Genomic DNA, 19,736 nt, shown 5'->3' with positions numbered 1-19,736 from the left:
GAGCATTGGCTGATTGGCAGGAGACAAAGAGTGGGAATAAAGGGAGCCTTTTCTGGTTGGCTGCCAGTGAGTAGTGGTGCTCCACAGGGGCTTGTGTTGGGGCAAATTCTTTTTACATTATACGTCAATCATTTGGATCACCGAATATCTTCAGATGGCACAGTGGCACAGATAATAGAGCTATTGCTTCACAGTACCCGAGACTTGACCTCAGATGCTGTCTACATGGCATTTGCATCTTCCCCCTGTGTCCATGTGTGTTTCCAGCTAATGCTCTAGTCTCTACCTACAGTTAATTGGCTGCTGTAAATTGACCCTAATGCGTGTTAGAATCTGGGGAGGACGCAATGAGAGTGAATGAATGAATGAGCCTCTGTCGGTCAGGGTCGACCATGGAAGTTCCATCCTAGCTGTCTACGTATGCAAAGCCTGGGCAGTACAATATGGAGAGCTAGCTGCTCCCCCTCTCCACGCATCTGACGAACCTAAGGGAACGGCAGAGACCGATACGGTTTGGTACCAGCAGCATGGCAGGAGCTGCCAGTCAGCGTTGAACTCAATGTAGGACTGCCCTAGGGACTCCAGCTCCAGACTCCTACCTCGGCGTTTACTCCTGAAGCCTTCTGGGTGGGTACAGCCACAAGGCAGCAGAAGTTTGAGATCAGAGTTTTCCTTCTCCTAGATTAGATTAGATTAGGAGAACACTTGGTCCTTCTTTTATTGTCATTTAGAAATGCATACATGCATTAAGAAAAGATACAATGTTTCTCCAGAGTGATATCACAGAAAACAGGACAAACCAAAGACTAACACTGACAGAACCACATAATTATAATATATAGTTACAGCAGTGCAAAGCAATACCATAATTGGATGAAGAACAAACCATGGGCATGGTAAATAAAGTCTCAAAAGTCCCCGAGTTGATCGACTCCCGAATCCCCGATAGCAGGTGGCAAAAGGGAGAAGCTCCATCCGTCCGAAAACTGCGAGCTTCCGACCAGCCCCTCCGATACAGCCTCCCGAGCGCCGTCTTCTGCCGAGTGCCTTCGACCTTGCCCCGGCCGCTGAAACACGCAAAGCCGAGGATTTCGGGGCCTTCTGCTCCGGAGATTCCTGTTACAACACAGTAGCAGTGGCAGCGAAGCGGGCATTTCAGAAGTTTTCCAGATGTTCCTACGTGCTCTCACATCTGTCTCCATCAAATCAGAATTGTGCACGGTCCCCTACTTGACGGATAACAGACATCACCACCGAAGTGGCTGCCGTCGCGCCGCCATCCTCTCCTCCCTCCATTACCATGGCTGACGAGCCCTATCTCTGGTTTTAAGGCATCAGTAACCTACTTTTGCCTCTTTTCCGGTCAGTAGAAATGGTTCCATCAGGCTTAGTAGCTAAGCCACACGTGAAGGCCAGGAGCTGGACTTGGTTGTCAGAGGCTACTTGAGGCACAGGCCATTGGGAGCCTTTAATAGGTAGAATGAAAAATATGATACTAATGTCGGATTGGTGTAGGTGGATTCAGTTTCTGTGCTGTATCTCTCTGTGACTCTCTCCCAATCTCCTCCAGACACAGACTTAACAGTTGGGAAAATTTACGCTGCCATGATGATCATGGACTACTACAAACAGAGCAAGAACAAGAAGTATCAGAAACTGCAAGAAGAGCAGGTACTGGCCTCAGGATAACATGAACTAAATATTTACACAATGAGAAACGGAAGTGTGAGGTGGAAATGGCAAGAAAGATAGAGTGAATGAAATGGGAAAGGAAATGGAAAAGAAAAGTAAATGTGGTGGAGGGGTGTGTAGGTGAAATGGGTGAAGAGGTGATCAGGTGAATTGGGACAAAGAAGTGATGGACAGAATGTACAAATTCTAATGTGAGAGAAGGTGAGGTGAGCTGGATTAAATTCAGAGAGGAGATGAATGCAACTGTGTGAATGGAAAGACTTGCATTTGGGAGCAGGGACTGGAATGCTTGACGGCTTTGGGGAAGATGGGAGAAGTGAAACGAAGATGAGGGGAGATGCGAGAGAGGAACTTTGGAGAAAGTGGGGTGGGTAAAATTAAGGGAGCAATATTTGAGACAACGGTGTAACTAGTGATGGTTGGGGTCAAGAGTGCTTAAAAAAGTGTTGAGATCCTCACGTGGAGCATCTCAGATATTTAGATGTGATACCTTCAACAATACTCCGTGGTAGTGTCTCAGCTGCTGTTTAACTTTGTAGAGTAGTCATGCTTCATTCCATTATTCAACTGCACAGCAATAGTGAATCTGGTGTGGTGATCACTTTCACCAAATGCCATGTCAATAACAATATTCAGGACAGAAGCTGAAGGGAAGGTGTGACAGTGAAAGGATGGCAGCTCAGCAGGCAGGAAGAGTTGTTGATTTGCTTTCTTTTATCTCAGAGAGTTGCACTCTTGATTATAAATAAAGATTGATGGTGCGCTGGATAGCATAGAAGATTGCCAAGGATACAGTGGGATATAGCGTATTAGTAGCTGAAGTTTAATCTGGCTAAGTGTAAGGAGTGGAATTTTGAGAGATCAAACACAAAAGGAACCTACCAAATATTGAAAGGCCTGGATAAGAGTGGATGTGGAGAGGACTTTTCCTGTAGTGAGAGAGTCTAAGATCAGAGTGCATAGCTCAGAATAAAAGTACAGCTTTTAGAATTGAAATTAAGAGATATTTCTTGAGTCAGAGGGTGGTGAATCTACAGCATTGACACAGATGAAGTGTCAATATAGTTAAAGCAGCTGATAGATCCTGAATAGTAAGGACATCAAAGGTTACAGTTAGAAGGCAAGTGAATGGGGTTGAGAGGAAAAGCTAAGTCAGCCATGATCAAGTGGCAGAGCGACCTGAGCCAAGTGGCCTGATTCTGCTCCAGTGGAGAGTACACCGTTAGTTGCAGGACCTTTAACAGTAAAAGAGGTCAGTCTATAGCTGCCTGAAATCTGATAGAGTGATAAAAAGGTTGTGGTGTTGAATATAAGAGTAAGGAAGTCATGTTACAGCTATATAAAACTTCAGCTAAACTGCACTTTGAGGATTGCATTCATTTCTGGCCATCCCATGGTAAGAAAGATGTTGAGGCTTTGGAGAGGGTGCAGAAGAGGTTTACCAGAATGCTGCTTGAATTAGAGGACATGTGCTATTAGGAAAAGTTGTACAAAGTTGGGTTATTTTCTCTGGACAAATGGAGGCTAAAGGTCTTGACAGAAGTTTATACGATTACAAGAGGCATAGTTTGTTTTTCCCAGAGTTGAACTGTCTAATGCATTTAACATGAGAGGAGAATAGTTCAAAGGAGATGTGTAAGGCACATTTGTTTACACAGGACTTGTGGGTGCAGGAAAGCACTGCCTGAGATGGTGGTGGAGTCAGATATGAGAGAGACAGAGAATGGAGGGATACGGCCATTGTGTGGCCAAAAGGGATTAGTTTAGATGTTTAATTAGCTCAGTACGTGTTTCTGTGCTGTACTGTTATGTGTTCTATGATCCAGTGTGAGTAAGTAACTCCACTCTGAGTTATGAATGGTGTTCTTTGGACAAGCCACGCAATGTGATGAATACACCTTCTCTCCTTGCTTAGAGTCGAACACCCATGTTCCAGCGGATGGAAGCTTCCTCTCTACCTCCACAGATCATCTCCAGCTCTAAAGGTCTGCCTTTTCTGCAGGCAGACAGAGGACCTGACTTGTAAGTTCCATGTGATTGCTGCCCTGCGTCAATCATGGTTTGTGACTCTAGGTGCTAAAATCTGATTGGATGTTTTTAACTGGTTTCCAATTTCAAAACTAGAGAGATCGAGGCCAACAAAATCTTTAGCACCTAAAGTGGACCATTAAAGCAACAGTGGAGCTTTGTGGAAGGCCAGCCAGCAGCTGGAGTGTGTGCACACAGGGCTGAAGTCTGAGTGTGCAGGGGAACAGGTCTTTCACACCAGAATGAGAACAGACCTTTCCCCCACCAGGTACATCAACAGATTAGTCACAGGTCATGCAGTCTGAGGCCAGAGAGTTAACTGGGGAAACAGGCAGAATTAGAGCATGAATCAGTTCAGGTCAAGGACAGCGGCAATGTAAAGGTCAATAAGGGGAACAGAATATAGGAAAGGAGCGACATTGGAGAGAAGGGACAACATAATTATCGAGGACAGCTTCCAGAGAAGGGAAGAGAAAGGATCAAGGGAAAGAGTGGGACAGAGGGAAGAAGTGGGAATGAGAAAGGGGCAGGATCAAGGGAAAATATGGGATTGAAAAGGTAGTTGCAGTGAGAAAGAGTGGGATTGAGGAAGAGGTGAAACTGAGGGAAGAGCCATGATCATTAGAATCAAGGAACAAGAGAATTAAGGAAGGGGTAGAATAAAGGGAACGGATATTGTAAGATAGAGGCACAACTGAGTTAGGAGATAAGGCATTGAACACACAACCTTCCATGGCCCAGATTGTGGTGAGAGGCCAAGCACTCTATCAGGCCACAGCCCACGCAGCTTTTAGTAACCCACCAAAAGACCAACAATTTTGGTTCAAAAGCATTAGTCCAGATACTAAACCTTGGTACAGCACTCAACCCTGCAGTGTTTGCCTATTCCAAGTGGTCTGTATAGGTGCAAATATATTCTGTCCAAAAGCACTGATGTGTATGGTGTATAATAGCTTACATCTGATGTTTGGTGACCTCTCCAAGTAAGTAGATCAAACAGATTAAGGAGCCGAAAAAAACATGTCAGGAACACTTGACTATACACAAGGAATTGAATCCCTTCAGCCCATCTAGTTCATGCTGACTGTTATTTTGCCTAGTCCCATGGACCTACATATAGACCATATACCTCCCTTTCATATACTTACCCAAACTACTCTTAAAATGTTTAAATCAAATCCTACCCATAGCTTCCACTGACAGCTTGTTCCACACTCTCATGGCCCTCAGAGTGAAGAAGTTGCCCTTCATATTCCCCTCAAACATTTCACCTTTCACACTCAACCTCTAGTTCTAGTCTTGTGTTTACCCTCTCTATGTCCCTCATAATTTTGTATACCTCTATCAAATCTCCCCTAATTCCAGGAAATAAATTCCAAACCTATTAAATCTTTCCCTATAATTCAAACTTCAAGTCCAGGCAACATCCTTGTAAATTTTCTCTGTACCCTTTCTATCATATTAATATTTTTCCTGAAATTAACTGACCATAACTGGACACAAAACTCCAAATTAGGCCTCACTGCCGCCTTTCACAACTTCAACATGACATCCCAACTCCCGTACTCAATATTTTAGTCTATGAAGGTCAATGTGCCAAAGTTTTCTTTACAGCCCTATCTACCTGTGAAGCCACAATGAATTATGGACCTGTATTCCCAGATCCCTTTGTTTTTCTGCAGTCCTCAGTACCCTACAGTTCACTGTGTAAGCCCTACCCTGATTAGAAACATAGAAAATCTGCAGCACAATGCAGGCCCTTCGGCCCACAAAGTTGTGCCGAACATGTCCCTACCTTAGAAATTACTAGGCTTACCCATAGCCCTCTATTTTTCTAAGCTCCATGTACCTATCTAAATGTCTCTTCAAAGACCCTATAGTATCGCCTCCACCACCGTTGCTGGCAGCCGATTCCACGCACTTACCACACACTGAGTAAAAAACTTACCCCTGATATCTCCTCTGTACCTACTCCCTGGCACCTTAAACCTGTGTCCTCTTGTGGCAACCATTTCAGCCCTGGGAAAAAGCCTCTGACTATCCACACAATCGATGCCTCTGATCATCTTGTACACCTCTATCAGGTCACCTCTCATCCTCCGTCGCTCCAAGGAGAAAAGGCCGAGTTCACTCAACCTATTCTCATAAGGCATGCTCCCCAATCCAGGCAACATCCTTGTAAATCTCCTCTGCACGCTTTCTATGGCTTCCACATCCTTCCTGTAGTGAGGCAACCAGAACTGAGCACAATACTTCAAGTGTGGTCTGACCAGGGTCCTATATAGCTGCAACATTACCCCTTGGCTCCTAAATTCAATTCCACGATTGATGAAGGCCAATACACCGTACGCCTTCTTAACCACAGAGTCAACCCGCGCAGCTGCTTTGAGTGTCCTATGGACTCGGACCCCAAGATCCCTCTGATCCTCCACACTGCCAAGAGTCTTACCATTAATACTATATTTTGCCATCATACTTGACCTACCAAAATGAACCACTTCACACTTATCTGGGTTGAACTCCATCTGCCACTTCTCAGCCCAGTTTTGCATCCTATCAATGTCCTGCTGTAATCTCTGACAGCCCTCCACACTATCCACAACACCTCCAACCTTTGTGTCATCAGCAAACTTACTAACCCATCCTCATCCAGGTCATTTATAAAAATCACGAAGAGTAAGGGTCCCAGAACAGATCCCTGAGGCACCCCACAGGTGACCAACCTCCATGCAGAATATGACCCGTCTACATCCACTCTTTGCCTTCTGTGGGCTAGCCAGTTCTGTCTCCACAAAGCAATGTCCTCTTGCATCTCTTGCCTCTTTACTTTCTCAATAAGCCTTGCATGGGGTACCTTATCAAATGCCTTGCCGAAATCCATATACACTACATCTACTGCTCTTCCTTCATCAATGTGTTTAGTCACATCCTCAAAAAATTCAATCAGGCTCGTAAGGCACGACCTGCCCTTGACAAAGCCATGCTGACTACTCCTAATCATATTATACCTCTCCAAATGTTCATAAATCCTGCCTCTTGGGATCTTCACCATCAACTTACCAACCACTGAGGTAAGACTCACTGGTCTATAATTTCCTGGGCTATCTCTACTCCCTTTCTTGAATAAAGGAACAACATCCGCAACCCTCCAATCCTCCGGAACGTCTCCCGTCCCCATTGATGATGCAAAGATCATCGCCAGAGACTCAGCAATCTCTTCCCTCACCTCCCACAGTAGCCTGGGGTACATCTCATTGAATCCCGGCGACTTATCCAACTTGATGCTTTCCAAAAGCTCCAGCACATCCTCTTTCTTAATATCTACATGTTCAAGCTTTTCAGTCTGCTGAAAGTCATCTCTACAATCACCAAGATCCTTTTCCATAGTGAATACTGAAGTAAAGTATTCACTAAGTACCTCTGCTATTTCCTCTGGTTCCATACACACTTTCCCACTGTCACACTTGATAGGTCCTATTCTTTCATGTCTTATCCTCTTGCTCTTCACATACTTGCAGAATGCCTTGGGGTTTTCCTTGATCTTGCCCCCCAAGGTCTTTTCATGGCCCCTTCTGGCTCTCCTAATTTCCTTCTTAAATTCCTTCCTATTAGCCTTATAATCTGATAGATCCCTAACATTACCTAGCTCTCTGAACCTTTTGTAAGCTTTTCTTTTCTTCTTGACTAGATTTATTCCAGCCTTTGTACACCACGGTTCCTGTACCCTACCATCACTTTGATTGGTCCTACCAAAGTGCAAAAATGCACTTGTCTGTATTAATTTCCATCTGCCACTTTTCAACCCATTTTTTCAACTGATGGAGATCCCTCTGCAAACCATGATAGCCTTCCTCACTGTGCATTACACCCCCAATCTAGGTGTCATCAGCAAATCTGCAGTTCCAGTTAACCACATTATCATCCAGATCATTGATGTAGATGACAAACAACAAAGGACCCAGCACCGATCCCAGCAGCACTCCACTAGTTACAGGCCTCCAGTCAGACAGGCAACCGTCTACTACCACTCTCTGATTTCTTCCACAAAGCCAATGTCTAATCCAATTTACTACCTCATCTTGAATGCCAAGCAACTGAACCTTCTTGACCAGCCTCCCATATGGGACCTTGTCAAATGCCTTGCTAAAGTCTGTGTAGACAACATCTACTGCCTTGCCTTCATCTGTTTTCCTGGAGTTTTGAAAAAACTCCATAAGATTGGATAGACATCACCTACCACACACAAAGCCATACTGACTATCTAAATACTTATATATCCAGTCCCTTAGAATACCTTTCAATAACTTTCCCACAGCTGATATCATACCTACGGGCCTATCATTTCTTGGTTTATTTTTAGAGCCTTTTTTAAATAGCAGAACAACATCCTCGAATCCTCTGGTACCTCTCCTGTCGTGAAAGATGTTTTAAGTATCTCTGCAAGGGCCCTGGCAATTTCTGCACTTGCCTCTTGTAGCATCCTGTCTTTAGACAGCTGTGGATCCTATCCGAGACATCCCTGACACTGGCACCTGAGAGGCAACATGCCTCGTTCATGAAAGGTGTCTCTTTCATGTCCACAGAATCTGTTGTCTGCTCCCCTGTCTATTGAATCCCACCACTGCAGTCAGATTCTCCCTTCTTCCTTTCAGAGCCAGACACCGTCTCAGTGCCAGAGACCTGGATTGCAGGGGCTTTCCTCTCTACCTCCCAACAGCATCCAAAGTGGCTACTTGTTAATGAGAGAATCAGCCACAGGAGTATCCAGAAATGATTGCCTATTCCCTTTTCCTCTCCTGAAGAACTTGTGTCCTGCACCTTAGCTCTAACTACAAACCTGTGAAAGATTTTTACACAGCAGACAGGAGGATCCTGAACAAGGAGACATAGCTAGAAGGGTCTGAAGGGATATGCCCCAGGTTATTGAGGGAGGCAAGAGATAAGATTGCTGGGTCATTGACCAATATCTTTGTGTCCTCTCTAACCAGATGCAAGGTCCCAGAGGACTGGTAAGTAGCTAATATTGTTCCATTATTCAAGAAGGCAACCAGGGATCATCCTGGAAACTATAGACTGGTGAGTCTCATGTCAGGGTAAGAAAGTTACTGGAGAGAATTCTTAAGGTTAATATTGATGAGTATTTGGAAAACCATAGCCTAATTAAGGAGAACTAGCATAGCTTTGTGCAGAGTAAGTCGCGTCTTACTAACTTGGTTGCATTTTTTGATGAGATGACAAGGGTGACTGATGAAGATAGAACAGTGGAAGTTGTCTACATGGATTTTAGTAAGGCTTTCGACAAGGTCCCTCATGGGAGGCTCATCCAGAAGATTAAGGTGAATGGGATTTATGATGGATTGGCTGTTTGCATTCAAAACTGGCTTGCCTATAGAAGATATTCGTTGTTGAAGGGAATTATTCTAGCTGGAGGTCTGTGATTCGTGGTGTTCCGCAGAGATCAGTATTGGGACCTCTGATGTTTCTGATATATATAACTGACCTGGATGAAAATGTTGAGGGGTGGGTGAGTAGATCAGTGGGAGATATGGGCAGAGAAATTGCAATGGAGTTTAACCCAGTCAAATGTGAGGTCAAATGCAAAGAGACAGTACACTGTTAGTGACAAGACCCTTAACAGTGTAGATGAGCAGAGGGACCTTGGGGTCCAAGTTCATAGCTCCCTCAAAGCGGCTATACAGGTTGATAGGGTGGTTACAAAGGCATATGGCATGCCTGCTTTTATTAGTTGATGCACTGAGTTCGAAAGTAGGAAGTTATGTTGCAGTTTTATAAAACTCCAGTTAGGCTACATTTGGAGTATTGCGAATAGGTCTGGTCACCCTATTATAAGAAGGATGTTGAAGCTTTGGAGAGGGTGCAGAAGCGGTCTACCACAGCTAATGGACTACTCCTTTTCCCACCCTGTCCCTTGCAAAAATGCCATCCTTTTCTCGCAATTCCTCCGTCTCCACTGCATCTGCTGTCAGGATGAGGCTATTCATTCCAGGACGAAGGAGATGTCCTCCTTTTTTAAAGAAAGGGGCTTCCCTTCCTCCACCATCAATTCTGCTCTCAAATGCATCTCCCCCATTTCACGCACATCTGCTCTCACCCCATCCTCCCACCACCCCACTAGGAATAGGGTTCCCCTTGTCCTCATCTACCACCCCACCAGCCTCTGGGTCCAACATATAATTCTCCATAACTTCAGCCACCTCGAAAGGGATCCCACCACTAAGCACATCTTTCCCTCCGCCCCCCCCCCACTTTCCGCAGGGATCGCTCCCTACGCGATTCCCTTGTCCATTCGGTCCCTCCCATCCATCCCCACTGATCTCCCTTCTGGCACTTATCCTTGTAAGCAGAACAGGTGCTACACATACCCTTACACTTCCTCCCTTACCACCATTCAGGGCCCCAGACAGTCCTTCCAGGTGAGGCGACACTTCACCTTTGAGTCGGCTGGGGTGATATACTGCTTCCAGTGCTCCCGATGCGGCCTTCTATATATTGGCGAGACCCAACGCAGACTGGGAGATCGTTTTGCTAAACACCTACGCTCTGTTCACCAGAGAAAGCAGGATCTCCCAGTGGGCACACATTTTAATTCCACCTCCCATTCCCATTATGATATGTCTATCCACGGCCTCCTCTACTGTCAAGATGAAGCAGGAACAACACCTTATATTCCATCTGGGTAGCCTCCAATCTGATGGCATGAACATTGACTTCTCAAACTTCCACTAATGCCCCACCTCCCCTTCATACCCCATCCCTCATTTATTTATTTATTATCGCTCCCTTTTTTTCTCTCTCTCTTTTTTTCTCCCTTTGTCCCTCTCACTATATAACTCCTTGCCTGTTCTCCATCCTCTGGGCTGCCCTCCCACTTTCTTTCTCCCCAGGCCTCCCGTCCCAGGATCCTCTCCCTTCTCCAGCCTCGTATTCCTTTTGCCAATCAACTTTCCAGCTCTTGGCTCCATCCCTCCCCCTCCTGTCTTCTCCTATCATTTTGGATCTCCCCCTCCCCCTCCCACTTTCAAATCTCTCACTATCTCTTCCTCCAGTTAGTCCTGACGAAGGGTCTCGGCCCAAGACGTCGACTGTACCTCTTCCTAGAGATGCTGCCTGGCCTGCTGCATTCACCAGCATTTTTTGTGTGTGTTGCTTGAATTTCCAGCCTCTGCAGATTTCCTCGTGTTTACCAGGACACTGCTGGATTAGAGAGAATGTGCTACAATGAGAGGCTGGACAAATTTAGGTTGTCTCTCTGAAGCGGTGGAGGCTGAGGGGAGTTCGGATAGAGATTTATAAGATTATGCAAAGCATAGATAGAATAGACAGACTTTTATTTCCCGGGGCTGAAATGTCAAATGCCAGAGGGCATGTATTTAAGATGAGAAGAAATAAATTCAAAGGAAATGTGAGGGGCAAGGTTTTTTCACACAGAGTGGTGGGTGCCTGGTATGCACTGCCTGGGGCGGTGGTAGAGGCAGATACATTAGAGATTTTTAAGAGACGTTTAGATAGGCACTTGAATGTTAAGGAAATAGAAGCATATGGGCATTGTGTTGGCAGAAGAGATTAGTTTAAATAGCCATTTGATTTTAATTTCATTGGTTCAGCACAACATTGTGGGCCAAAGGGCCCTGTCCTGTACTGCTCCATGTTATGAAACATAGAAAATAGGTGCAGGAGTAGGCCATTCGGCCCTTCGAGCCTGCACCGCCATTCATTATGATCATGGCTGATCATCCAACTCAGAACACCGCCCCAGCCTTCCCTCCATACCCCCTGACCCCCATAGCCACAAGGGCCATATCTAACTCCCTCTTAAATATAGCCAATGAACTGGCCTCAACTGTTTCCTGTGGCAGAGAATTCCACAGATTCACCACTCTCTGTGTGAAGAAGTTTTTCCTAATCTTGGTCCTAAAAGGCTTCCCCTCTATCCTCAAACTGTGGCCCCTCGTTCTGGACTTCCCCAACATCGGGAATAATCTTCCTGCATCTAGCCTGTCCAATCCCTTTAGGATCTTATACGTTTCAATCAGATCCCCCCTCAATCTTCTAAATTCCAACGAGTACAAGCCCAGTTCATCCAGTCTCTCTTCATATGAAAGTCCTGCCATCCCAGGAATCAATCTGGTGAACCTTCTTTGTACTCCCTCTATGGCAAGGATGTCTTTCCTCAGATTAGGGGACCAAAACTGCACACAATACTCCAGGTGTGGTCTCACCAAGGCCTTGTACAACTGCAGTAGTACCTCCCTGCTCCTGTACTCGAATCCTGTCGCTATAAATGCCAGCATACCATTCGCCTTTTTCACCGCCTGCTGTACCTGCATGCCCACTTTCAATGACTGGTGTATAATGACACCCAGGTCTCGTTGCACCTCCCCTTTTCCTAATTGGCCACCATTCAGATAATAATCTGTTTTCCTATTTTTGCCACCAAAGTGGATAACTTCACATTTATCCACATTAAATTGCATCTGCCATGAACTTGCCCACTCACCCAACCTATCCAAGTCACCCTGCATCCTCTTAGCATCCTCCTCACAGCTAACACTGCCACCCAGCTTCGTGTCATCCGCAAACTTGGAGATGCTGCATTTAATTCCCTCATCCAAGTCATTAATATATATTGTAAACAACTGGGGTCCCAGCACTGAGCCTTGCGGTACCCCACTAGTCACCGCCTGCCATTCTGAAAAGGTCCTGTTTATTCCCACTCTTTGCTTCCTGTCTGCTAACCAATTCTCCACCCACACCAATACCTTACCCCCAATACCGTGTGCTTTAAGTTTGCACACTAATCTCCTGTGTGGGACCTTGTCAAAAGCCTTTTGAAAATCCAAATATACCACATCCACTGGTTCTCCCCTATCCACTCTACTAGTTACATCCTCAAAAAATTCTATGAGATTCGTCAGACATGATTTTCCTTTCACAAATCCATGCTGACTTTGTCCGATGATTTCACCGCTTTCCAAATGTGCTGTTATCACATCTTTGATAACTGACTCCAGCAGTTTCCCCACCACCGACGTTAGGCTAACCGGTCTATAATTCCCCGGTTTCTCTCTCCCTCCTTTTTTAAAAAGTGGGGTTACATTAGCCACCCTTCAATCCTCAGGAACTAGTCTAGAATCTAACGAGTTTTGAAAAATTATCACTAATGCATCCACTATTTCTTGGGCTACTTCCTTAAGCACTCTAGGATGCAGACCATCTGGCCCTGGGGATTTATCTGCCTTTCAATCCCTTCAATTTACCTAACACCACTTCCCTACTAACATGTATTTCGCTCAGTTCCTCCATCTCACTGGACCCTCTGTCCCCTACTATTTCTGGAAGATTATTTATGTCCTCCTTAGTGAAGACAGAACCAAAGTAATTATTCAATTGGTCTGCCATGTCCTTGCTCCCCATAATCAATGAGATATAATCTGAGTTTAAAACAGGGCAATACATCAGGGAAGAGGAAGGTTACCCGGGCACTGTGTTTCCGGAAGCAATCGCAGCCATTTGAGCAGGGACGAGAGAGTATAACTACAATTGCAAGTGAGGCAGGCAGTGGGATCCCAAAGGTAGAGCCTCAGCCCTTGAGCTTGCCTAACCAGTTGCTACCTGTGAGGATGAGCTACAGAACTGCAGTACCATGGTTCATGGAGCCAGTCAAGAGGGAGGAGAGAAGAGGAATGTAGCCATGATGGGGGTTTGTATAGTCAGGGAAATAGACACAGTTCTCAGTGACAAGGATCGAGAGTCCTGCAAGCTGTGTGTCTTGGGTTCAGGGCATCTCACCTGACCTGCAGACCAATATGGAGTGGGAGGGGAGAAATCCAGTTGCCGTGGTCCACGTGGGCACCAACAACATAGGAAAGAGGTTTCTGCTGAGGGAATTTGAGCAGCTAGGGGTTAAATTAAAATGCAGAACTAAAAAGGTAATAATCTCTTACCTGTGCCACATACAAATTGGCAAAAGTTTAATTGGATCGGAGAGCTAAATGGGTGGTTCAAAGATTGAAGTGGGAGAAGTCGATTTGAATTCGCGGGGCATTGGCATCAGTATTGGGAAAGGAGGGAGCTGTTCTGATGCGATGAGCTCCACCTGAACTGTACTGGGACCAGGGTCCTGGTGAATCACACGCTATAATCAAGCTACAGATAAGGCTTTAGAAGGGTGGTTTCAAAAGTGAGGGTAAAGTAAAAAGGAAGGAGAGTGCAGGAGAGGTTACAAAATTTTCCAGAATAAAGAAAAAAGCAAAAACTTGGGAACGGAATAAAAATTTAACTACTGGTAACATGGGGAAAAATTTAAAAGGGCAATGAATACAGGAGTGAAGGTGTTCTATTTGAATGCACGCAGTATGTGGAATAAGGGAGATGATCTTGTAACACAGTTAGAAATTGGCAAGCATGACATTGGGGTCCTCAGTGAGTCGTGGCTGAAAGAAGATCACAGTTGGAAAAGACAGGCAGATAGGCAGAGGGGATGAGGTGGCTTTGTTGGTAAAAAAATAAAATAAAATCGTTAAAGCTGTCACAGGACATAGATGTAGAAAACTTGAGAGCAGAGTTAAGACATTGCAAAAGTAAAAAACACACTTGATGGGAGTTATATACAGGCCTCCAAACTACAGGCCAGATGTGGGGTACAAATTACAGTGGGATATAGAAACGGTATGTAAAAAGGTAATGTTATGATGGTCATGGGAGATTTCGATATGCAGGTGGATTTGGGAAAATCAGGTTTGTTCTGGATCCCAAGAGAAAGAATTTATAGAATGCCTATGAGATGACTTTTTAGAACAGCTTGTGGTTGAGCCCACCAAGGGATCATCAATTCTGGATTGGATGTTGTTTAATGAACCTAATATGATTAAGGTGCTTAAGGTAAAATAATAGAGTTCACACTGCAGTTTGAGAGGGAGAAGCTAAAATCAAATGTATCAGCATTCTGGTGGAGTAAAAGGATTTACAGAAGCATGAGAGAGGAGCTAACCAAAGTTGATTGGAAGGGGCCCTTAGAAGAGATGATGGCAGAGCACCAATGGCTAGAGATTTCAGGGAGCAATTTGGAAGGCTCAGGCTAGATTAATCACTAAGAAGAATAATTCTAAAGGGAGAGTAAGGCAAACACAGCTGATACAGAAAGTAAAGAACAGCGTAAAAGCAAAAGAGAGGGCAGATAATATCACAAAAACAGTGGGAACCTAGAAGACTGGGAAACTTTTAAAAACCAACAGAAGGCAACTAAAAACAGCAACAAGGAGAGAAAAAATTAAATATGAATGTAAGCTAGCTAATAATATACAAGAGCATACCATACATTTTTTTAGATATATAAAGAGTGGATATCGGAATAGTATCACTGTAGAAGACACCAGCTGTATGCTAGAAATTGGTGCATATCATGGGGCATAAGTGAGTATATTCACTATTACTAAAGAGAAGGGGTTTGGGAAACTGAAAGCTCTGAAGTTAGATAAGTCACCTGGACCTAAAGGACTACAACCCAGTGTTCTGAAAGAGGTAACCGAAGAGATTTGATGGCATTAGTAATGATCTTCCAAGAATTCACAAACAAGAGAACATCTGCAGATGCTGGAAATCCAAGCAACACACACAAAATGCTGAGGGATCTCAGCAGGCCAGGCAGCATCTACGGAAAAAGGTACAGTGGCTGTTTCAGGCCAAAACCGCTTTAAGGACTGGAGAAAAAAAAACTGAGGAGTAGATTAAAAAGATGGGGGGAGGAGAGAGAGAGACACACCAGATACTAAGTGAAACCTGTTGGGGGGTGGGGTATAAAATAAAGAGCTGGGAAGTTGATTGGTGAAAGAGACAGAAGGCCATGGAAGAAAGAAAAGGGGTGAGGAGCACCAGAGGGAGGTGATGGGTGGGCAAGGAGATAAGGGGAGAGGGAAAAGGGGATGGGAAATGATGAAGGGGGGATGGGGGTGGAGGCATTTCAGGAAGTTTAAGAAATTGGTGTTCAAGCCATCAGGTTGGAGGCTACCCAAACGGAATATAAGGTGTTGTTCCTCCAGCCTACGCAACTCTTCCATTTAACACACATATGCTTTTACCCCATCCTCTCACCACCCTACCAGGGTGTCCACACCCACCACCCCACCAGCCTCTGCACTCAGCACATAGTTCTCCGAAACTTCCACCACCTCGAACGGGATCCCACCAGCAAGCACATCTTTCTCTCCCCTCCCCCTCCCCCCAGCTTTCTGCTTTCCTCAGGGATCCTACGTGACTACTTTGTCCCTTCATCCCTCTCCAGCAGTCTCCCTACTAGCACTTGCAAGCGGAACAAGTGCTACACCTGCCCTACACCTCCTCCCTCACTACCATTCAGGGCCCTAAGCAGTCCTTCCAGGTGAGGCAATACTTCACCTGTGAGTCAGTTGGGGTCATTTACTGTGTTTGGTGCTCCCAATGTGGCCTCCTGTACATCAGTGAGACCCGACGTAGATTGGGAGGCTACTGCATCTGCCAGAACAAGTGGAATCTCCCAGTGACCACCGATTTTAATTCCACTTCCCATTCCCATTCCGATATGGCCTCCTCTACTGTCATGATGAGGCCACACTTAGGTTGGAGGAACAACACCTTATATTCCGTTTGGGTAGCCCCCTGATGGCATGAACATCGATTCCTCAAACTTCCTGTAATGCCCCCCACCTTCACCATTTCCCATCCCCTTTACTCTCTCTCATCTTATCTCCTTGCTGCTCATCACCTCCCTCTGGTGCTCCTCACCCCATTTTTCTTTCTTCCATGGCCTTCTGTCTCTTTCACCAATCAACTTCCCAGCTCTTTACTTTATTCCCACCCCCCTCTAGGTTTACCTACCACCTGGTGGTTCTCTCTACCCTCCCCCCCCCACCTTTTTAAAGTACTCCTCAGCTTTATTTCTCTAGTCCTGCCAAAGGGTTTTGGCCCGAAACATCGACTGTACTTTTTTCCATATATGCTGCCAGGCCTGCTGAGTTCCTTCAGCATTTTCTGTGTGATCTTTCAAGAATTACTTGATTCATGAATGCTTATGAAGGACTGGAAAATTTAAAATGTCATTCCACTCCATAACAAGGGAAGGAGCCAAAAGTCAGGCTATTATAGACCAGTTAGCCCTGACTTCAATGGTTGGGTAGATATTGGAGTCCATTATTTATTTATTTATTTATTTATTTAGAGGCCTTGACCCTGCCTTGTGCACCTGGATCCTGGGCTTCCTGTCAGATCGGCAGCAGGTTGTAAGAGTGGGGTCCCTCACCTCCACCCCTCCAACCCTCTACAGAAGCCCCTCAGGGCTGTGTACTGAGTTCCCTCCGTTACTCCCTGTATACCCATGACTGTGTCGCCACCCACAGCTCCAATCTGCTCATTAAATTTGCCAACAACACTACATAGATTGGTCTTATCTCAAACAATAGCAAGGTGGCCTACAGAGAAGAAGTAATCTCTCTGACACAGAGGTGTCAAGAAAACAACCTCTCCCTCAATGCAGCAAAAACAAAGTAGCTGGTTGTGGATTACAGGAAGAATGGAGACAGGCTAACCCCTTTTGACACATCAATGGATCTGGGGTTGAGAGGGTAAACAGTTTAAGTTCATCAGCATCCACATCACCGAGGACCTCACGTGGCCTGTATACACCAGCTGTGTGGTGAAAAAGGCACAACAGCGCCTCTTTCACCTCAGACGGTTGAGGAAGTTTGGTATGGGCCCCCAAATCCTAAGAACTTTCTACAGGGGCACAATTGAGAGCATCCTGACTGGCTGCATCACTGCCTGGTATGGAAACTGTATCTCACTTAATCGCAGGACTCTGCAGAGAGTGGTGTGGACAGCCCAGCACATCTGTAGTTGTGAACTTCACATGATTCAGAACATTTACAAGAACAGGTGTGTAAAAAGGGCCCATAGGATCATTGGGGACCCAAGTCACTCCAACCACAATCTATCCCAGCTGCTACCATCTGGGAAATGGTACCGCAGCATAAAAGCCAGGACCAACAGGCTCCGGGACAGCTTCTTCCACCAGGCCATCAGTCTGATTAACTCACACTGATTTGAGTGTATTTCTATTTTACATTGGCTGTTCTATTTATTATAAATTACTATGATTGCACATTTAGACGGAGACGTAACGTAAAGATTTTTACACCTCATGTATGTGAAAGATGTAAGAAATGAAGTCAATTCAATACAGGTATAGTGCAGAATAGTCCTTTCTGGCCCTTAAAGCCATGCCACCAGCAAACCCAGTTTAACCCTAGCCTGGTCACAGGGCAATTTATAATGGCTAATTAGCATACTGACCGGTGTGTCTTCGGAAGGGGGAGGAAACCCACACATTTCATGGAAACGCCTTCCAGAGGACACAGCTTTAAGGTGCTTGGAAGTAGGTACAAAGGGGATGTCAGTGTTAAGTTTTTTGCGTAGAGAGTGAGTGGTGAGTGCATGGAATGGGCTGCTGGCGACAGTGGTGGAGGCGGATACGATAGGGTCTTTTAAGAGACTCTTGGATAGGTACATGAAGCTTAGAAAAATAGAGGACTATGGGTAACCCTAGATAATTTCTAAAGTAAGTACATGTTTGGTACAGCATTGTGGGCCAAAGGGCCTGTATTGTGCTGTAGGTTTTCTATGTTTCTAGGACGGCAAGATTGAACTCTGAACTCCAAAGCCCCAACCTGGAATAACATCGCGCTATGCTACCGTAGCATCCCAGAGATTATTAGATTAGATTTAGATTATGAGAACATGCAGTCCTCTTTTATTGTCATTTAGTAATGCATGCATTAAGAAATGATACAATGTTTTTCCAGAATGATATCACAGAAACACTTGACAAACCGACTTAAAAACTGACAAAAACCACATAATTAAACATATAGTTACAACAGTGCAAAGCAATACCGTAATTTGATAAGAACAGACCATGTCACGCAGACGGTGAGCCTCCAGTGCCACAAACTTGCCGATGCAGCATCCTGGAAGCATCCAACCACAGTCCGACTCCGAGTCTGTCCGAAAACTCCGAGCCTCCGACCAGCTCTCCGACACCGAGCACCGAGCACCATCTCTGCCGAGCGCTTCAACCCCGGCCCCAGCAACAGGCAATACACAAAGCCAAGGATTTGGGGCTTTCCCCTCCGGAGATTCTCGATCGCACAGTAGCAGCGGCAGCGAAGCGGGCATTTCAAAAGTTTCTCCAGGCGTTCCTCCGTGCTTCTTACGGCTGTCTCCATCAAATCAGGATTGTGCACGGCATCCTAGTTCACAAATACGATATCATTCGGAACGGCCGCGTGCACTGCGTCGCGCCGTCATCTTCTCCTCCCTCCTGTATTAACGATGAGGTTTTAGGGAATTGGAGGCACATAATAAAATAGGAGGAAGGTAGCATCATTTCCTTCAGGTGAAATCTCACCTGGAATTCTTTGAGGAAATAACAGGCACGATAGACAAAAGAAATCAGTGAATGTGGTTTACTTGGATTCTTAGAAGGCATTTCACAAGATGCAGTACGAGGCTGCTTAACAAGATAAGAGCCCATGGATTTACGGAAAGATAATACCCTACAGAGAAGGTTGGCTGACTGCCAGGGGGCAAAGAGCAGGAATAAAGGGGGACTTACCTGGTTGGCTGCTAGTGACTAGTGGTATTCCACGGGGTTGGTGCTGGGACCGAATCTTTTCACGTTATGTATCAGGGATCTGGTTGACGGAATTGAGGGCTTTGTGGCTAGATTTGAAGACAATAGGAAGATAGGTGGAGGAGCAGGTAATGTTGAGGAAACAGGGAGTCTGCAGAAGGTCTTGGACATAGGAGAATGAGTAAAGAGCGCAGATGGAATACAGTGTAGGGAATGTATGCAAAGTGCATAACTGTATAGTGTATGGTCATGCACTTTAGTATGAAGAATTAATGCACAGACCATCCAAGCAGGAAGAATGTTAAGAATTAAGGTGCAAAGGGACTTGGGGAGT

General features: G+C 45.3%; 1 protein-coding gene across 1 annotated transcript in view; it reads left to right on the top strand.

Moving 5' to 3' along the window:
- The window catches only part of LOC140206151 (probable voltage-dependent R-type calcium channel subunit alpha-1E), a 632,362-nt gene that overhangs the window by 590,381 nt on the left and 22,245 nt on the right, over positions 1-19,736 (top strand). Inside the window, exons 42-43 of the mRNA XM_072274389.1 lie at positions 1,571-1,671; positions 3,608-3,714. Coding sequence (XP_072130490.1) covers positions 1,571-1,671; positions 3,608-3,714 — 208 coding nt within the window. The remainder of the gene's footprint in view (positions 1-1,570; positions 1,672-3,607; positions 3,715-19,736) is intronic.

This window comes from Mobula birostris, chromosome 12, assembly GCF_030028105.1.
Source record: "Mobula birostris isolate sMobBir1 chromosome 12, sMobBir1.hap1, whole genome shotgun sequence".
NCBI lineage: Eukaryota > Metazoa > Chordata > Chondrichthyes > Myliobatiformes > Myliobatidae > Mobula > Mobula birostris.
Note: the sequence above shows the minus strand (reverse complement) of the source record. Positions and strands in the feature narration are given on the sequence as shown.